This window comes from Alligator sinensis, unplaced genomic scaffold (genome assembly GCF_000455745.1).
Source record: "Alligator sinensis unplaced genomic scaffold, ASM45574v1 scaffold628_2, whole genome shotgun sequence".
NCBI classification, from domain to species: domain Eukaryota; kingdom Metazoa; phylum Chordata; order Crocodylia; family Alligatoridae; genus Alligator; species Alligator sinensis.
This window is the reverse complement of record NW_005841833.1, coordinates 5123891-5135357: the sequence shown is the minus strand read 5'-3', so window position 1 is coordinate 5135357 and position 11467 is coordinate 5123891. Positions and strand designations below refer to the sequence as shown.

The 11467-nt window shown below is 47.9% G+C and overlaps 1 protein-coding gene across 3 annotated transcripts in view; it reads right to left on the bottom strand.

The window, feature by feature from the left end:
• Window positions 1-11467, bottom strand: part of CAMKK2 (calcium/calmodulin dependent protein kinase kinase 2) — a 40047-nt gene that overhangs the window by 4039 nt on the left and 24541 nt on the right. For all 3 annotated transcript variants that reach the window (XR_003093129.1, XM_014518538.2, XM_006015266.3), the window contains exons 8-15: window positions 10404-10425; window positions 8729-8817; window positions 8274-8473; window positions 8107-8160; window positions 6780-6853; window positions 5850-5937; window positions 5182-5310; window positions 2660-2760 (exon numbers count right to left, since the gene is read on the bottom strand). Coding sequence is in view for 2 of the 3 variants with exons in the window: in XM_014518538.2 (XP_014374024.1) it covers window positions 2660-2760; window positions 5182-5310; window positions 5850-5937; window positions 6780-6853; window positions 8107-8160; window positions 8274-8473; window positions 8729-8817; window positions 10404-10425 (757 nt within the window). In the remaining variant the exon portion in view is untranslated. The remainder of the gene's footprint in view (window positions 1-2659; window positions 2761-5181; window positions 5311-5849; window positions 5938-6779; window positions 6854-8106; window positions 8161-8273; window positions 8474-8728; window positions 8818-10403; window positions 10426-11467) is intronic.

The window sequence follows — 11467 nt, the reverse complement described above, 5'->3', positions numbered from 1 at the left end:
TACACAGACTCCAACTGAAGTCAGCAGGACACACACGGGGGAAAATTTGCCCCTGCGCAGAAGCCCAGCACAAGGTCAACACAACTTAATTGCCACTTCATGTCTCCAAACAGTGCTCTCTGGGACTTCTACAGCTGGGGCACAGGCCACGATCAGTCCCTCTGGGCAGGTGTCAATGGTCCCTGTGGAACAAACCGCAGCAGAGGGGCTGGTGCAAGTCTGCTGTCCTGTGGATCCTCAGAGGTTTACTTACTCACATTCCAGATGTGCCCAGGAGAGAAAAGAGCTACAGAAAGTATCTGGCTCAAATACGTCATTCAGCTGAGCTTCCTGTAATCAAACATGTACCAGACCTTGGGGGGGGGGGGGGAAGTCGCATCACACAAACACACCTCTTTCCATACTGACAGAGGGAGAAGAGGGAATGGGGAAAGCCAGTGTCATACTGGTGCCCTGCCCAGCAGCAGCATTTTCATCAGGCAACTGTTGGAGACTTTCCAATTGAAGACTGGATCCTGCAAGACTTGGGGCTGAGGTTTATAGAGAAACCAACCCAACACCTAGGCTGCTCTGGGGGATTAAAGCAATGACAATCCTCCCATTGCCAGACAATGGCAACAGGAGACTCCAAGGACACGGCCTTTGTATCGCAACTTGGAAGTGACCCACAATGAATCTGCCAGCATGTGAGGTTTGAAGCAACTCAAAAATGGCAGTAAATCATCTCTCTCCATATTGGTGTGTGTTACTATTTCACTGGACTGGTTTATTCCAACAGAAAGGTCTCACCTCTGTCCCCACCCCAGTTACAAATGCAGCACACTGAAGTCACAAGCATGGTACATGTTTTGACTTCAGTGGGACTGGGTTCCACTCCTGGACTACGAAAGAAGCCATTTGGGGTCCTGTTATAAATGGAACAAGTCCAACAGGAAAAAAATCTGCTTCAAGCAAGGAAGAGGAGGGAGTAGCAGAGGCCAATGTTAGTTTTAATTTATTAGCATGGGTTTAGCATGAAGCTGCTCTCACTAGCAGTTCCCCAAAGTAAAACTTTAGTTCTAGAGAGTAACAATCCTTTGCAACTGCCACGGATACAGAAAGCTGCACACACCTCCCATCTGCCCATGGAGTTTACTGGCATTATTCAGTGCGTGTCCCCCATTACTGGAACTGACCGTGCTTCTTTTAAGCTGGGAGATGCATATAAGGGCATTCCCTCTTACAGAAGAGGACTTCATGCATGGCCATCAGTCAAGGCAGGCAGCCAGAAGACCTTTTGTTATTCACCCTCCCCACCTCTCCAGTTTCTAATAATGCGTGATCCACTCTGAGAAAGCTCCATTAGTGCTTGCCAGGACCATCCCATTACAGTGCAATTTTCCAGAGCTTCTGGGCTTCACTGGATGGAACAAGTGCAATTGAGGAGTGTGTTCAGGCCCTGTGCTGGTGAACAGACCACCCCAGATTCTCCCCCCAGTGACTACCCTGTTACACCCCAGGAACGAGCTCCTTCAACACATAACTATAACTCGTTCCACAGGCAGCTTAGGAGGATGAAGGGAATGCAGCCCAGAGATGAGAGCTTCTCTTGCACTGCATCACACATTATCTGTGAAGGTCCCCAAGCCCTTGTTGTGCAGATGAAGGCCAGGAGGCAGTGTTGCTAGGGAACAGGATTTTACCTTTGACTGATGCAATATTTCAAATTTCTCGATTTGTTTTTTCTAGAATTGGGGGAGGGAAAAAGGGAGGTCAGAATGAGCATGGAGTAGAGGAGATGACAGCAGTATCCAAGGCTGCCTCCCCTCAATGAGAGGAGTCAAAAAAGGACTTGACTCTGCTCGCGCAGGTCTCAGCCGTGCTGGCTTTCCAGGGCTCCCAGAAGCAGTATCGACCACGTGTCCCTGAAGAAATCAGTCTTGACCCTGCCCATGAGCAAGTTCCAGTTACCAGGGACGTTTTGGTGTGGGCTTCACTGGGCTACCATTACAAAGCTTTCTCCCTGTGGGATGCTCAAGTACTGAAGGATACACCAGAGTTAGCAGGCCTGGTGCGTGCACCAGTTCAGAGGGGAAGTTCTACACACAGGACCCAACCTGCAAGGGGCTGGGTATCGCCTGCAGGGCAGGGAGAGTGGAATGGAGGGTGCTCAGCACCATGCAGGATCAGGCCCCACAGACTTGGCTGTTAAACCCCAGCTTGGAGAAGGAGGACTAGTGATGCCGACATAGTAAGCCTGGTAACAGCCCGGTCAAATCCTGAGCCTCTGATGCACCTGCAGTTCCCACAGTCTCCTGTGGGAGCTCAGGTGCCTCCGAGAATGTGGCCCCTAATCACCCTGTGCTGTCACTATGTACGTGTATAAAGAGCCATTTGGCTTGGGCTCACTCTGGTTCCTGCAGGTTCTTGGGAGGCGAGGACTTAGTTTCTCTCTTACTGAATGTCAGAGTACCGTATTCAGCTGCAGAGTTGAGCAAGTGACTGCAACTTACTGGAATCACTTCCCTTGCTGCTGCTCCTCTGGGAGGAAGAACGAGACAACATGTGTATAGGGTACCAGCTCATACCCTGGGGCAGGACAGTTTAAAAACAAAACTGACGCACTGCAGCCATCTACTCGGTGCCAACCCTCACGCCTCACAGAGATGAAGACACTTACGTCAGCATGTTCCCAGGGGCAGACAGCAATCGCTCTTCTCTCTTGCTCCCCTCAAATGGGTTCCCAAACGAGCGCTTCCTGATCATCGTTTTAACCAGGATCTGTGGGACCAGATGGGTTTTGGTCACAGCTGTTACAGACTTACAGACAACAGAACATTTCTATTCAAGTCCAACACGGCTATTTCAGCTCATGCCCAACTAGATACAGTTAAAATTGGAAAAAAATAAGGCTAGAATGACTGTGTTTGCCAAGTTTCCAACTGCTTAGCACAGAAGCTCATTTTGTTATCTGGAGTCCTCAGAGAAACACACACGCACTTCAGACAATACCCAGAACATCACGAATCTGGAGATCTGATACAAGACCTGAGTGAAGGGGGAAAGTTTCCTCACCAGGAGCACTGACCATTTGAAAGGGAATCCTGATTCACATACATCTTGCCACCTATCCACTATCCATAAACTTTTGCCTGTCTGAGGTTTCCTGGCTGGAGGACACAACAAAAGAACACTTTTTTTTTTGGTTTCATATTTGCTCAAAGCCAGTTGTACCTGGGAATTGTACAGTTTGCACAGTTTGAAAGGCAAGCGCTCTAGATACAACACAAAATACAATTTGGTATCCATGTTGCTGTTTAGTTTCATAATGTACGTGCTATTGCTTTTGCTCCTTGACTGGGATTAATCATAGAGCTAACCAACATCGTGTAAATGCTGAGTTTTACAATCAAGCAGGTTGTCTGAAACATTCCCTGTGTCTGTGGGTTACATAGCTATTCACTTAGGGAAAAGAAATTTGGCTTCACTGAGTCCATACTGTGCAAATCTTTAGAAGCAAATATTAGGTTTGAGCATGATGGACTAGAAATTACCAGCTGGAGAACATTGTGAATAATTTTGAACAAAAACCATCTGACAAATCTTGCAACCCATTTGTGGGCAACTGGTACACAGGGGGGGGGAAAAAAAAAGAGTGGGTGGATTTCTCCATCCATTCTGCACTCAGCTGTGCTAGAAGCAGCTGGGTTTCAAACATGGCTGAGAGAACCTTAGCCATTCTGAAAATCGGACCCTGGGTGTATTTGGGCACTAGGCATAGAAGTGGTTCTTCCCTGGAGCATGGCATGCCACACGGCACGCTCGTGATGCACGCATGCACATTTGCTTGCCAGATATGGCTTATTTTCCTCCTGGATTGCCTCAGGCTCTTTCCTGAGAGACCCAAAGCAACAGAAAGGAGAGAACAGCACTGCACCTCCCTAGAGAGTGTCGCAGCAAGCAGTGAAAGCAGCTACAGTACAAGCTAATACTATCACAAGGCCACTGAGCAGCCATGGATCCAGTGGGGACATGGAGGGAGCCTCAGAAGATATAGGGCAGCCTGTGTGAAGGTCAGTCCCTGCTGGCTGCAGCCCTCCTCTCCACAGGTGCTGTGGAGCTGGGTGTTGGCATCACAGCAAGGCAGCAAAGGGCTTTGAAATCTGCTTGAGCTGGGAACAACCAACTCCTGCTAAAACATCCATTTCCCTCCTCCCTCTAACAAGGACATGAAGACCCCGAGGCAAGTAGTCTGCAGTATTCAGTGCCCTCCTCCTAACCCCCACAAATAGTGAGCAAGATTTCCCAGACAGGTGCGACCAGCAGCTGGATGACCTCAGGCTGCCTGTGGTGCAGACCTGCTTTATTAATGCAAACTGGAGATCAGGGAGAAGCTGCAAACCCAGCCAATTAGCCGCTCCAGGAGGGGGTGACTGCAGAGCTCTGGCCAGGTGGGATTTAGAATGGAGAGAAGGAAGACAGAGGAAACAGACTGGGCCATGGAACTAAGACATAAGAGCTTCTGGTCTGAGGAACATAAGCTGCATTTGTGCTGCAAACAGGGCAGAACCCACTGCATATGTCCAGGCACAGCTGACCTAGCCTCACTCTAGCTGGCTTGAGTTCCATGAGGTCATGGAGACTAAGGCTCCCGTGTGGGCTATCCCCTGAATTACTCCTCCTGTTTCCAGACAGGCGTGTATGTCCCACAAACCCCTGAACTAACTAGACTATAGGGCTCCGTGTCCTACAATTGTCCCTCTGTCTGCAGCACAGACATTGCCACAGTGAATGCTGGGCAAAGAGTGACCTGGGAGACAGCCTGAAGGGACTGTTCTGATATATCCCTTCACAAGCCTGGGTTCACTCTGCCTCCAGGGCGAGCCACTGCTCACTGAACCATTGACTGTGTTCTCTTTAGTAGTTGCTTAGAGAGAGAGAGCACTACCTTAGATCTATTCCAGGAAAAGTGCCTGGCCTTGCAGCAATACCTGCTGCTGCTGCATGATGCCCAGGTGCTATCACATGGGTGCATTGGGAAAGGAGGGATTCAGCAATAAATGCACTGTAATTCAGCGTGTTGGTAGCAAAGCAGGGGGCAGGAGGCACTTGAAACCAGCAGTCAGTGCTGCCAGGTGGGGGTAGCCAACCTGAAGTCCTTCCCAGGCATGTATGGAGCACACTGCTGTCCCCAGAACTCACCACTGTGGCCAGGCTTGGGATGTGTTTAACAGAGTTCTCGACCTCCTCTTCAGTGACCTCAACGAGCGTGCAGTTCTCATCCTCTGTCGGCAACAGCTCCACTCCGTTCTTGGTGACCCAGGGGTGTAACTGCAATGAATAATGCAGCCTGTCAGAAGCCATTTCCTCTTTTTCATCAGTAAAAGAACACAGACGCAGCAAGTGCAGCTCTTCTTTCCAGATGCAGTAGTGAGAACCCTTTAGCCCAGCGCAGCAAGAACAAGCAGTACCAAAATCCTTGGCCCTGGAGATGGGCTCTAGCCATGACAGCAGAGCCAAAAAGCTGCAAACACAGGTCCAGGTCCTGGTCCAGTGTGAACCAGGACTCCAACTGCACAGGACCAAGAGGGCTCACACTAGGTAATACTTTCAGGGGCACATGGCTTCCACGCCCCTCTCTGGGCTTTACTAGATGTATGGTCATCACTCTGCCCTTCCAAATATAAAGCCCTAAAATGAGTCAAACAACTCCCTTAAGACCGTGGCCCTTGAGGGAGAGTGGAGCTGGCAATGGTGGATCAAACTGAGCCCAAAAAAATGCAAGCAAAGAAAACCTGATAAATTAACAGCTCAGGACAGCAGTCAGGTCAGAACTCACCAGCAAGGCTTCACATCTGACCAACAAGTACCTTGATTTCTGGGACTGAAATCCTGGATTCAGGGTTTTTATCCAGCATCCGTGTAACTAGATCCTTCAGCTCCTCTGTAATTTCTGGCCTTGAGGAAATGAGCATGAGCGAAGAGTTAGAGAACCCACAGCCACTTCTCACTGAGAGGCACTATCACATGAGCTTATCTTGGGGACTGGGGAGAGCAGGGAGGTTTGGGCAGGATGCTTTGTGCTAGAGGAGATGGCTCAGGCTAGTGCTATGTGGAGCAGCCTTTGAGGATCATTCACACCCACTGCTGCTGCACCAGGGAGCCCAATCCCAAAATCCAGGGTTCAAGACTCACTTCAGCCAAGCCCTGACCAAAACTGGCAGAAGTCAGCAGTAGGATTAAATGGTGAAAGGGATTATGGAGCAGTAAAAAATTTGGGAATCAGAAGCACTACACAGCCTAGTTACATCTTTATTTGCTGGCTGCCCTGGGAAGTGAGGCCCTCCTCCCCCCATCCCAATGTAGCAGGGCCTGATGAAGCTTCAACAAGGAAGTAGTAACTCCCACTCCAATGGCTTGCAGTCCAATAGTATAATTTCATGTTTTTATACTCTGTCTGATCAGAGTGCAGGGAAAGATCAGACAGACAAGAAAGCAACCCAGACTAAAAACCATGTGGCTACTGGAGAGGTTAATTGATTCCCATCATGTCTCCGGAAATTAAATCTTTTTTTTCCCCCAACATTTCTTAATCAATAAGCTTTGACCTCATGCTTGGAAGGAAGTGCTGCTGCACTTGGCCTTAGCAAGAGACAAGTACTTGTGGTTGGGCTTTTGGTTTTATAAAACCTCACGGGATCAGGTCCAGTCCTATCCAGGAAATGCTTTATGGGCATCGGAGGAAAGAAGTGTTCCTTTTCTGAGGCACATGAGTAATTAGATGGCTTCTCAGTACTCACTGGTCTGGGAATTCCAAGCTTTGGGTCTTGATTTTGTTGTGCAAACTTAGAATCCTCTCATCCATAAAGGGGCACTAACAACAAGAAAACAGCAGTAAGCAACAAGTTTTGTTGTGTGCTAAGCCAGGTGCTCAGGAGAACGTGTCATGCAGCTCAGAAAGAACCAGGCAGGCTTTGAGAAAAGAGTACGTTTGGGAAGAGTGTACCACCATCCATGGAAGCTTCTCGTTACTGTGCTCAACTTTATTTCAAAACAATAAAAAACACAATATCTTTATGCAGCATATGCTTAAAGTTGAGACTAACAACTGCTCCCACTTGAACATTATGGCCAGACCTAAACATATAATCCTTGGGCTTTCTGAAAGCCAGGGGAACATTCCATGAGCAAGGCCTCTCAGATCAGCCCCCCTGGCCTGGAAAGGAGTCAGGCAGAGCCATCCAGTTTCCAGTATCCTTGGCTAAGGCATCTCCCTCAGTGACCCACCCAGCAGGTAAGATCTCTATGGGCTGTGTCCCCAGCAGAGTTGTCTTCAGCTGGTCAGATGAATGTAATGTTTGGTGATGTGCAAAGCCTGGGGTGAGGCTCACCCCTTGACTTGGACTTTCAGCAACTCCATTACTATTACAGCAGGCCTTGGCCATTTGTGATTTTGGTGAGTTTCCCTGATTCATGGTTATAGATTTTAAATTGAATGGTATCAGTGATTCCAGACAGGAATAACTGCAGCCTCACTCACCGGTTACCAGGACAATTTACACCAAATGCCACTCTACACTGGGATCCGGAGTAGACAGATGACCAAATTACCCTGGAGTAGCAGACTGTAGACTACAAGAGTACCTCAGCATGAGGTGATGGCAGAGCGGGTAACAGTTTGAGCAAAGGGAGCTGTGGCAACAACACAGACTGGTGTAACACAGTGTACCTACTACACTCTTTTCAAGCAGTAGCTTTACATTAGAGCAGGGCTGTACGTTGCATGTGTGCTCCACTTTTACACTAGAGTACAGGCAGATAGCACTCACCTAAAAAGGTTGTGTCTGCACCATGATTACACAGGCTATGTGGCTCTTATACCGCATGGAAAAAGGAGGCAGTAGCACACAGTTCAGTTGGGGAGTAGATTAAGGCTATGTTTCTTCTGTCCCCTTGATCCTGGATACTTGGGCCCCTGAACACCTGTCTGGTCATGTGGCTTTAATGAGGATGGAGGTGGTGGGGTGACCTGACATTAGCTTCACCAAGCAAAACAACCTGCACATCCTTCTATCAAGTACAGTCATGCTGAACCACTGAACAGGACTAGACAGAAGCTCTCATTACCTGCCCAAACACAAAACAGTAGAGCGTGATCCCCATGGCCCAGACATCCAAAGCCTTGGAAGGAAAGAGAACACAGTTACTACCAAGCTCTTACAATTAAAGGCTGAAAAATGGGCAGGTAGATACACATACACATTTGAAAAAGACCTAACGCCACTGCAATATACCTTTCCAGAAAAGATTTTTCTGGTTTCTGAGAGTGTTTCTGGGGCCATGAATGCAGGGGTGCCCACTGTGTTGGTTAGAAGGGCATCTGTTCCTTTGAACTCATTGCTCACGCCAAAGTCAGCGATTTTGATGTGACCATCCTCCCCCACAAGAAGGTTGGAAGGTTTAATGTCCCGGTGGATTATCTTCTGATAGTGCACTGTGATGAGAGAAGCAGTAAGATATTTAAGTGGCAGTATGTGCCTGTAGCACAGCGGAAAGAAGCGGAGAGCAGTTAAGTGTACTAATGGAATGCCAACCTTGCTTAACAGTGCCAGTGCAATTAAGGGCCAAATCCTTAGCGGGGGTAAATGAGACAGCCCCACTGACTCAAAGTGAGAAATTGTGACTTAATGCCACCTCAGGCTCTGGCCCAATCTTTTAAGGATCTCAGCACTCTCATGTGGAAACTTACAGTATTCAATGCCTTTGATGAGGTCCTGGAAGTAGAACCGCGCCTGATCTTCAGTGAGAGGTTTCAAGGTTGGGATTTCCATGACAGGCCTGTGAAGGCAAAGCGCAGAACAAAGCCAGTGAGATAAAGAGCAGTTTGGAATGGACCAGACCCCAGCAGCTCCTTTCCTGGTGTATAAGGATAGGAGCATGTCTCCAGCCAAACCACATGACAGATTCCCTATCCTGTGATGCTAGCCACCCAGCCCCTCCCCTTCATACCCAGGCGCTCCTGCCCTTCAGTAGATGCTGCAGATTATGGCACTCCAGGAAAACAAAACCTACTAGGCCCTGGCTGTGCCATAGATTTTATGGGCTTGTGGTTCAGTATGTCGACCCGTAGTTTTCAATTACAGGTGTGGACAGGAAACATAAATCAAACACAGGAGTTAGGGACCTTATTTTAACTCTGCTTCTGCCTACAAAAGGCAGTGCCTAAAACCAAAGTCCCAGGGCAGCTATAAGAGAATGGATTATATGGACTTGATCCTTGATTGTATGAGGCCACTTTGTACCACGAGTGTTGCAAAGCATCTCTGATGCCACCAGAGCAGGCCACTGTGGGACTGGGTCAGCACAGAAGATCCTCAGGTAGTGAAGAACAAGTGAAATAGCTCCAGGCCTTGCCCTTCTCTTGGTGGTTGGCTTTGGGAACAATGCTGGAGCTTCCCTGATCTGCAGCAGCTCCTACCTGCTGTAAGTGCTCCTCAAGCTGCTCTATATTACAGTGTTGGGAAACAGTTCGGGGGAGCAGAAAGACCATCTAAATCTACCCTTTCACCCTTGCAAGTGGAGCTGCGTGCACCCTGGAGACCAGGACTGAGGTCTGGATCACACCTGTCGCTCTGTGTAACCAGGTTACAGTTCCCACTCCCACATCTACTCCCACCCCTGAAGAGGGCGGTTGTGGCTCAGGAAACAAGAAAGGGCCTCTCTCTTGGTAAAGTCAGTAGGAACAGTGGTTGAGCAAGGACTGAATGAAAACGTCAGAGCCCTGTCCATTAGGATTACGGCTATAATATTACGATAAATATCCATGCCTTGGGCTGAGGAAGGCTGGTGCCCACAGACAGTGGCTACCTGCCCCAGCGGGCCTAAATCTAGAGGCATCAAGTGAGAAGAGCATGATGAGCACAGCCAGGAAAGTGCCTGTTACAGTAAAAATGCTTCTGGGTAAGTGGGGCACCCTGGAGAAGGAAGACTGAGGGATGATACTGGGGAGGCCGTACCTGGCATCTGGCCAATAGGCACAAAGCACAGAGAGCAACTATATTTTGGGGCAACTGCAATTTAGTTTGAGTTGATACAACTCGCATGGAGGCCAGGAGAGAGAAGCATAGTGAGAAAAGCAACTAGCAAGAGAATGCAAGAGACCCACCTACTTTAACTTCCACCTTCTCCAGGCTCCTTGGCATGTAAAACTACACCAATTTAGACTCCCTTACTCATCAGTAGCTAGATAAGTGAAAAGGAGTCTGCCCGTGTCCAAGGGTGAGGGTGAGGTCTAGATTAACACCTAGCATAATACCTCTGACTTTGGCCTATACGACGTACTATCCCAAGCAAACTGAAACGCACGTGAAATACATGCAATGGATTCACCTTTTTTAGTTCTTACCTCATAGTTCAATACTTACCCTTGTTTTACCAGTTCAAACACTGAAAAACCAAAGAAAAGAAAAGGTGAATACTTATAGGCTGGAAAATCTGCAGACAAGATCCCTGCAGAAAACCAATTATTTTTATAGCTAAATTATGGAAAGATGTTTAGTAATGAAATGCTATGTTGAATAGGACATGCAGAGTTTGGGATGGTCTTGTGTCTTTGATTAAAGCAAAGAATCTGGACTTGGCCAAATGAAGCTAACTCAGACTAGGGAAGAATCACTTTTGGCATTTTGTTTTTTAAAAAGTATTTATGCATACACAAAGGCTGGCATGAAGAGGTCTCTGCATCAGGACACACCCAACATGCACAGAGAGAAACTGGATGGACAATGACCAACACTGCTTCAAAGGGTCCAGTACCATCTGCCTTCTTATTTCATGTTGAATAGTTCAGAATCCTTGTAGTGTCAGACCGATAACCTGCTCGCTACCACCCTGAGCCTGGATTTCTTGCACACACCACTTCTGAGCATGCAAAGACTGTAGGAACAATTCTAAGCAAACTAAAGCTTTTCCATCAACACACTGCTCCACCGTCGGGTCAGAAATCCAGAGCAAGGTATAGGCAATGAAAACTATATTTAACTAGAAACAAACTGAAGCCCTCCCCCAGCCAAAGCGTTTGTGTGTGTTTCTTGGAGAGAAGCTGTGAAGGAACCCATTAGTTCCTCAGATAAATGATGTATATTTTAAATACCTTTGAACCAGGAAAATAAAAAGTTTGTACCCAAGTAGAACATGCAAAACACACTCCCCCCACCTCCAGCTCATACGTAGTGGAGATGTGAAGGCTTAAACCTTCCACAGATACTCTGAGAGCTGCCCCACTATAACTAACAGCGCTAATAAGGACATTACTCTGTCTGAGAAAGGATGGTTAGCAGAGCCTTCATTAACACATTTTTAAGAATAACAGCTGCCAGTATGGAAAAACTTGGCCCTCAGGGTGCGGACTAAATTAATAAAAGCCGGAATCACAGCAAGACTGATATGCTAATGCACTCAGCCAGTGATCAGAAAAGGCATCATGGCA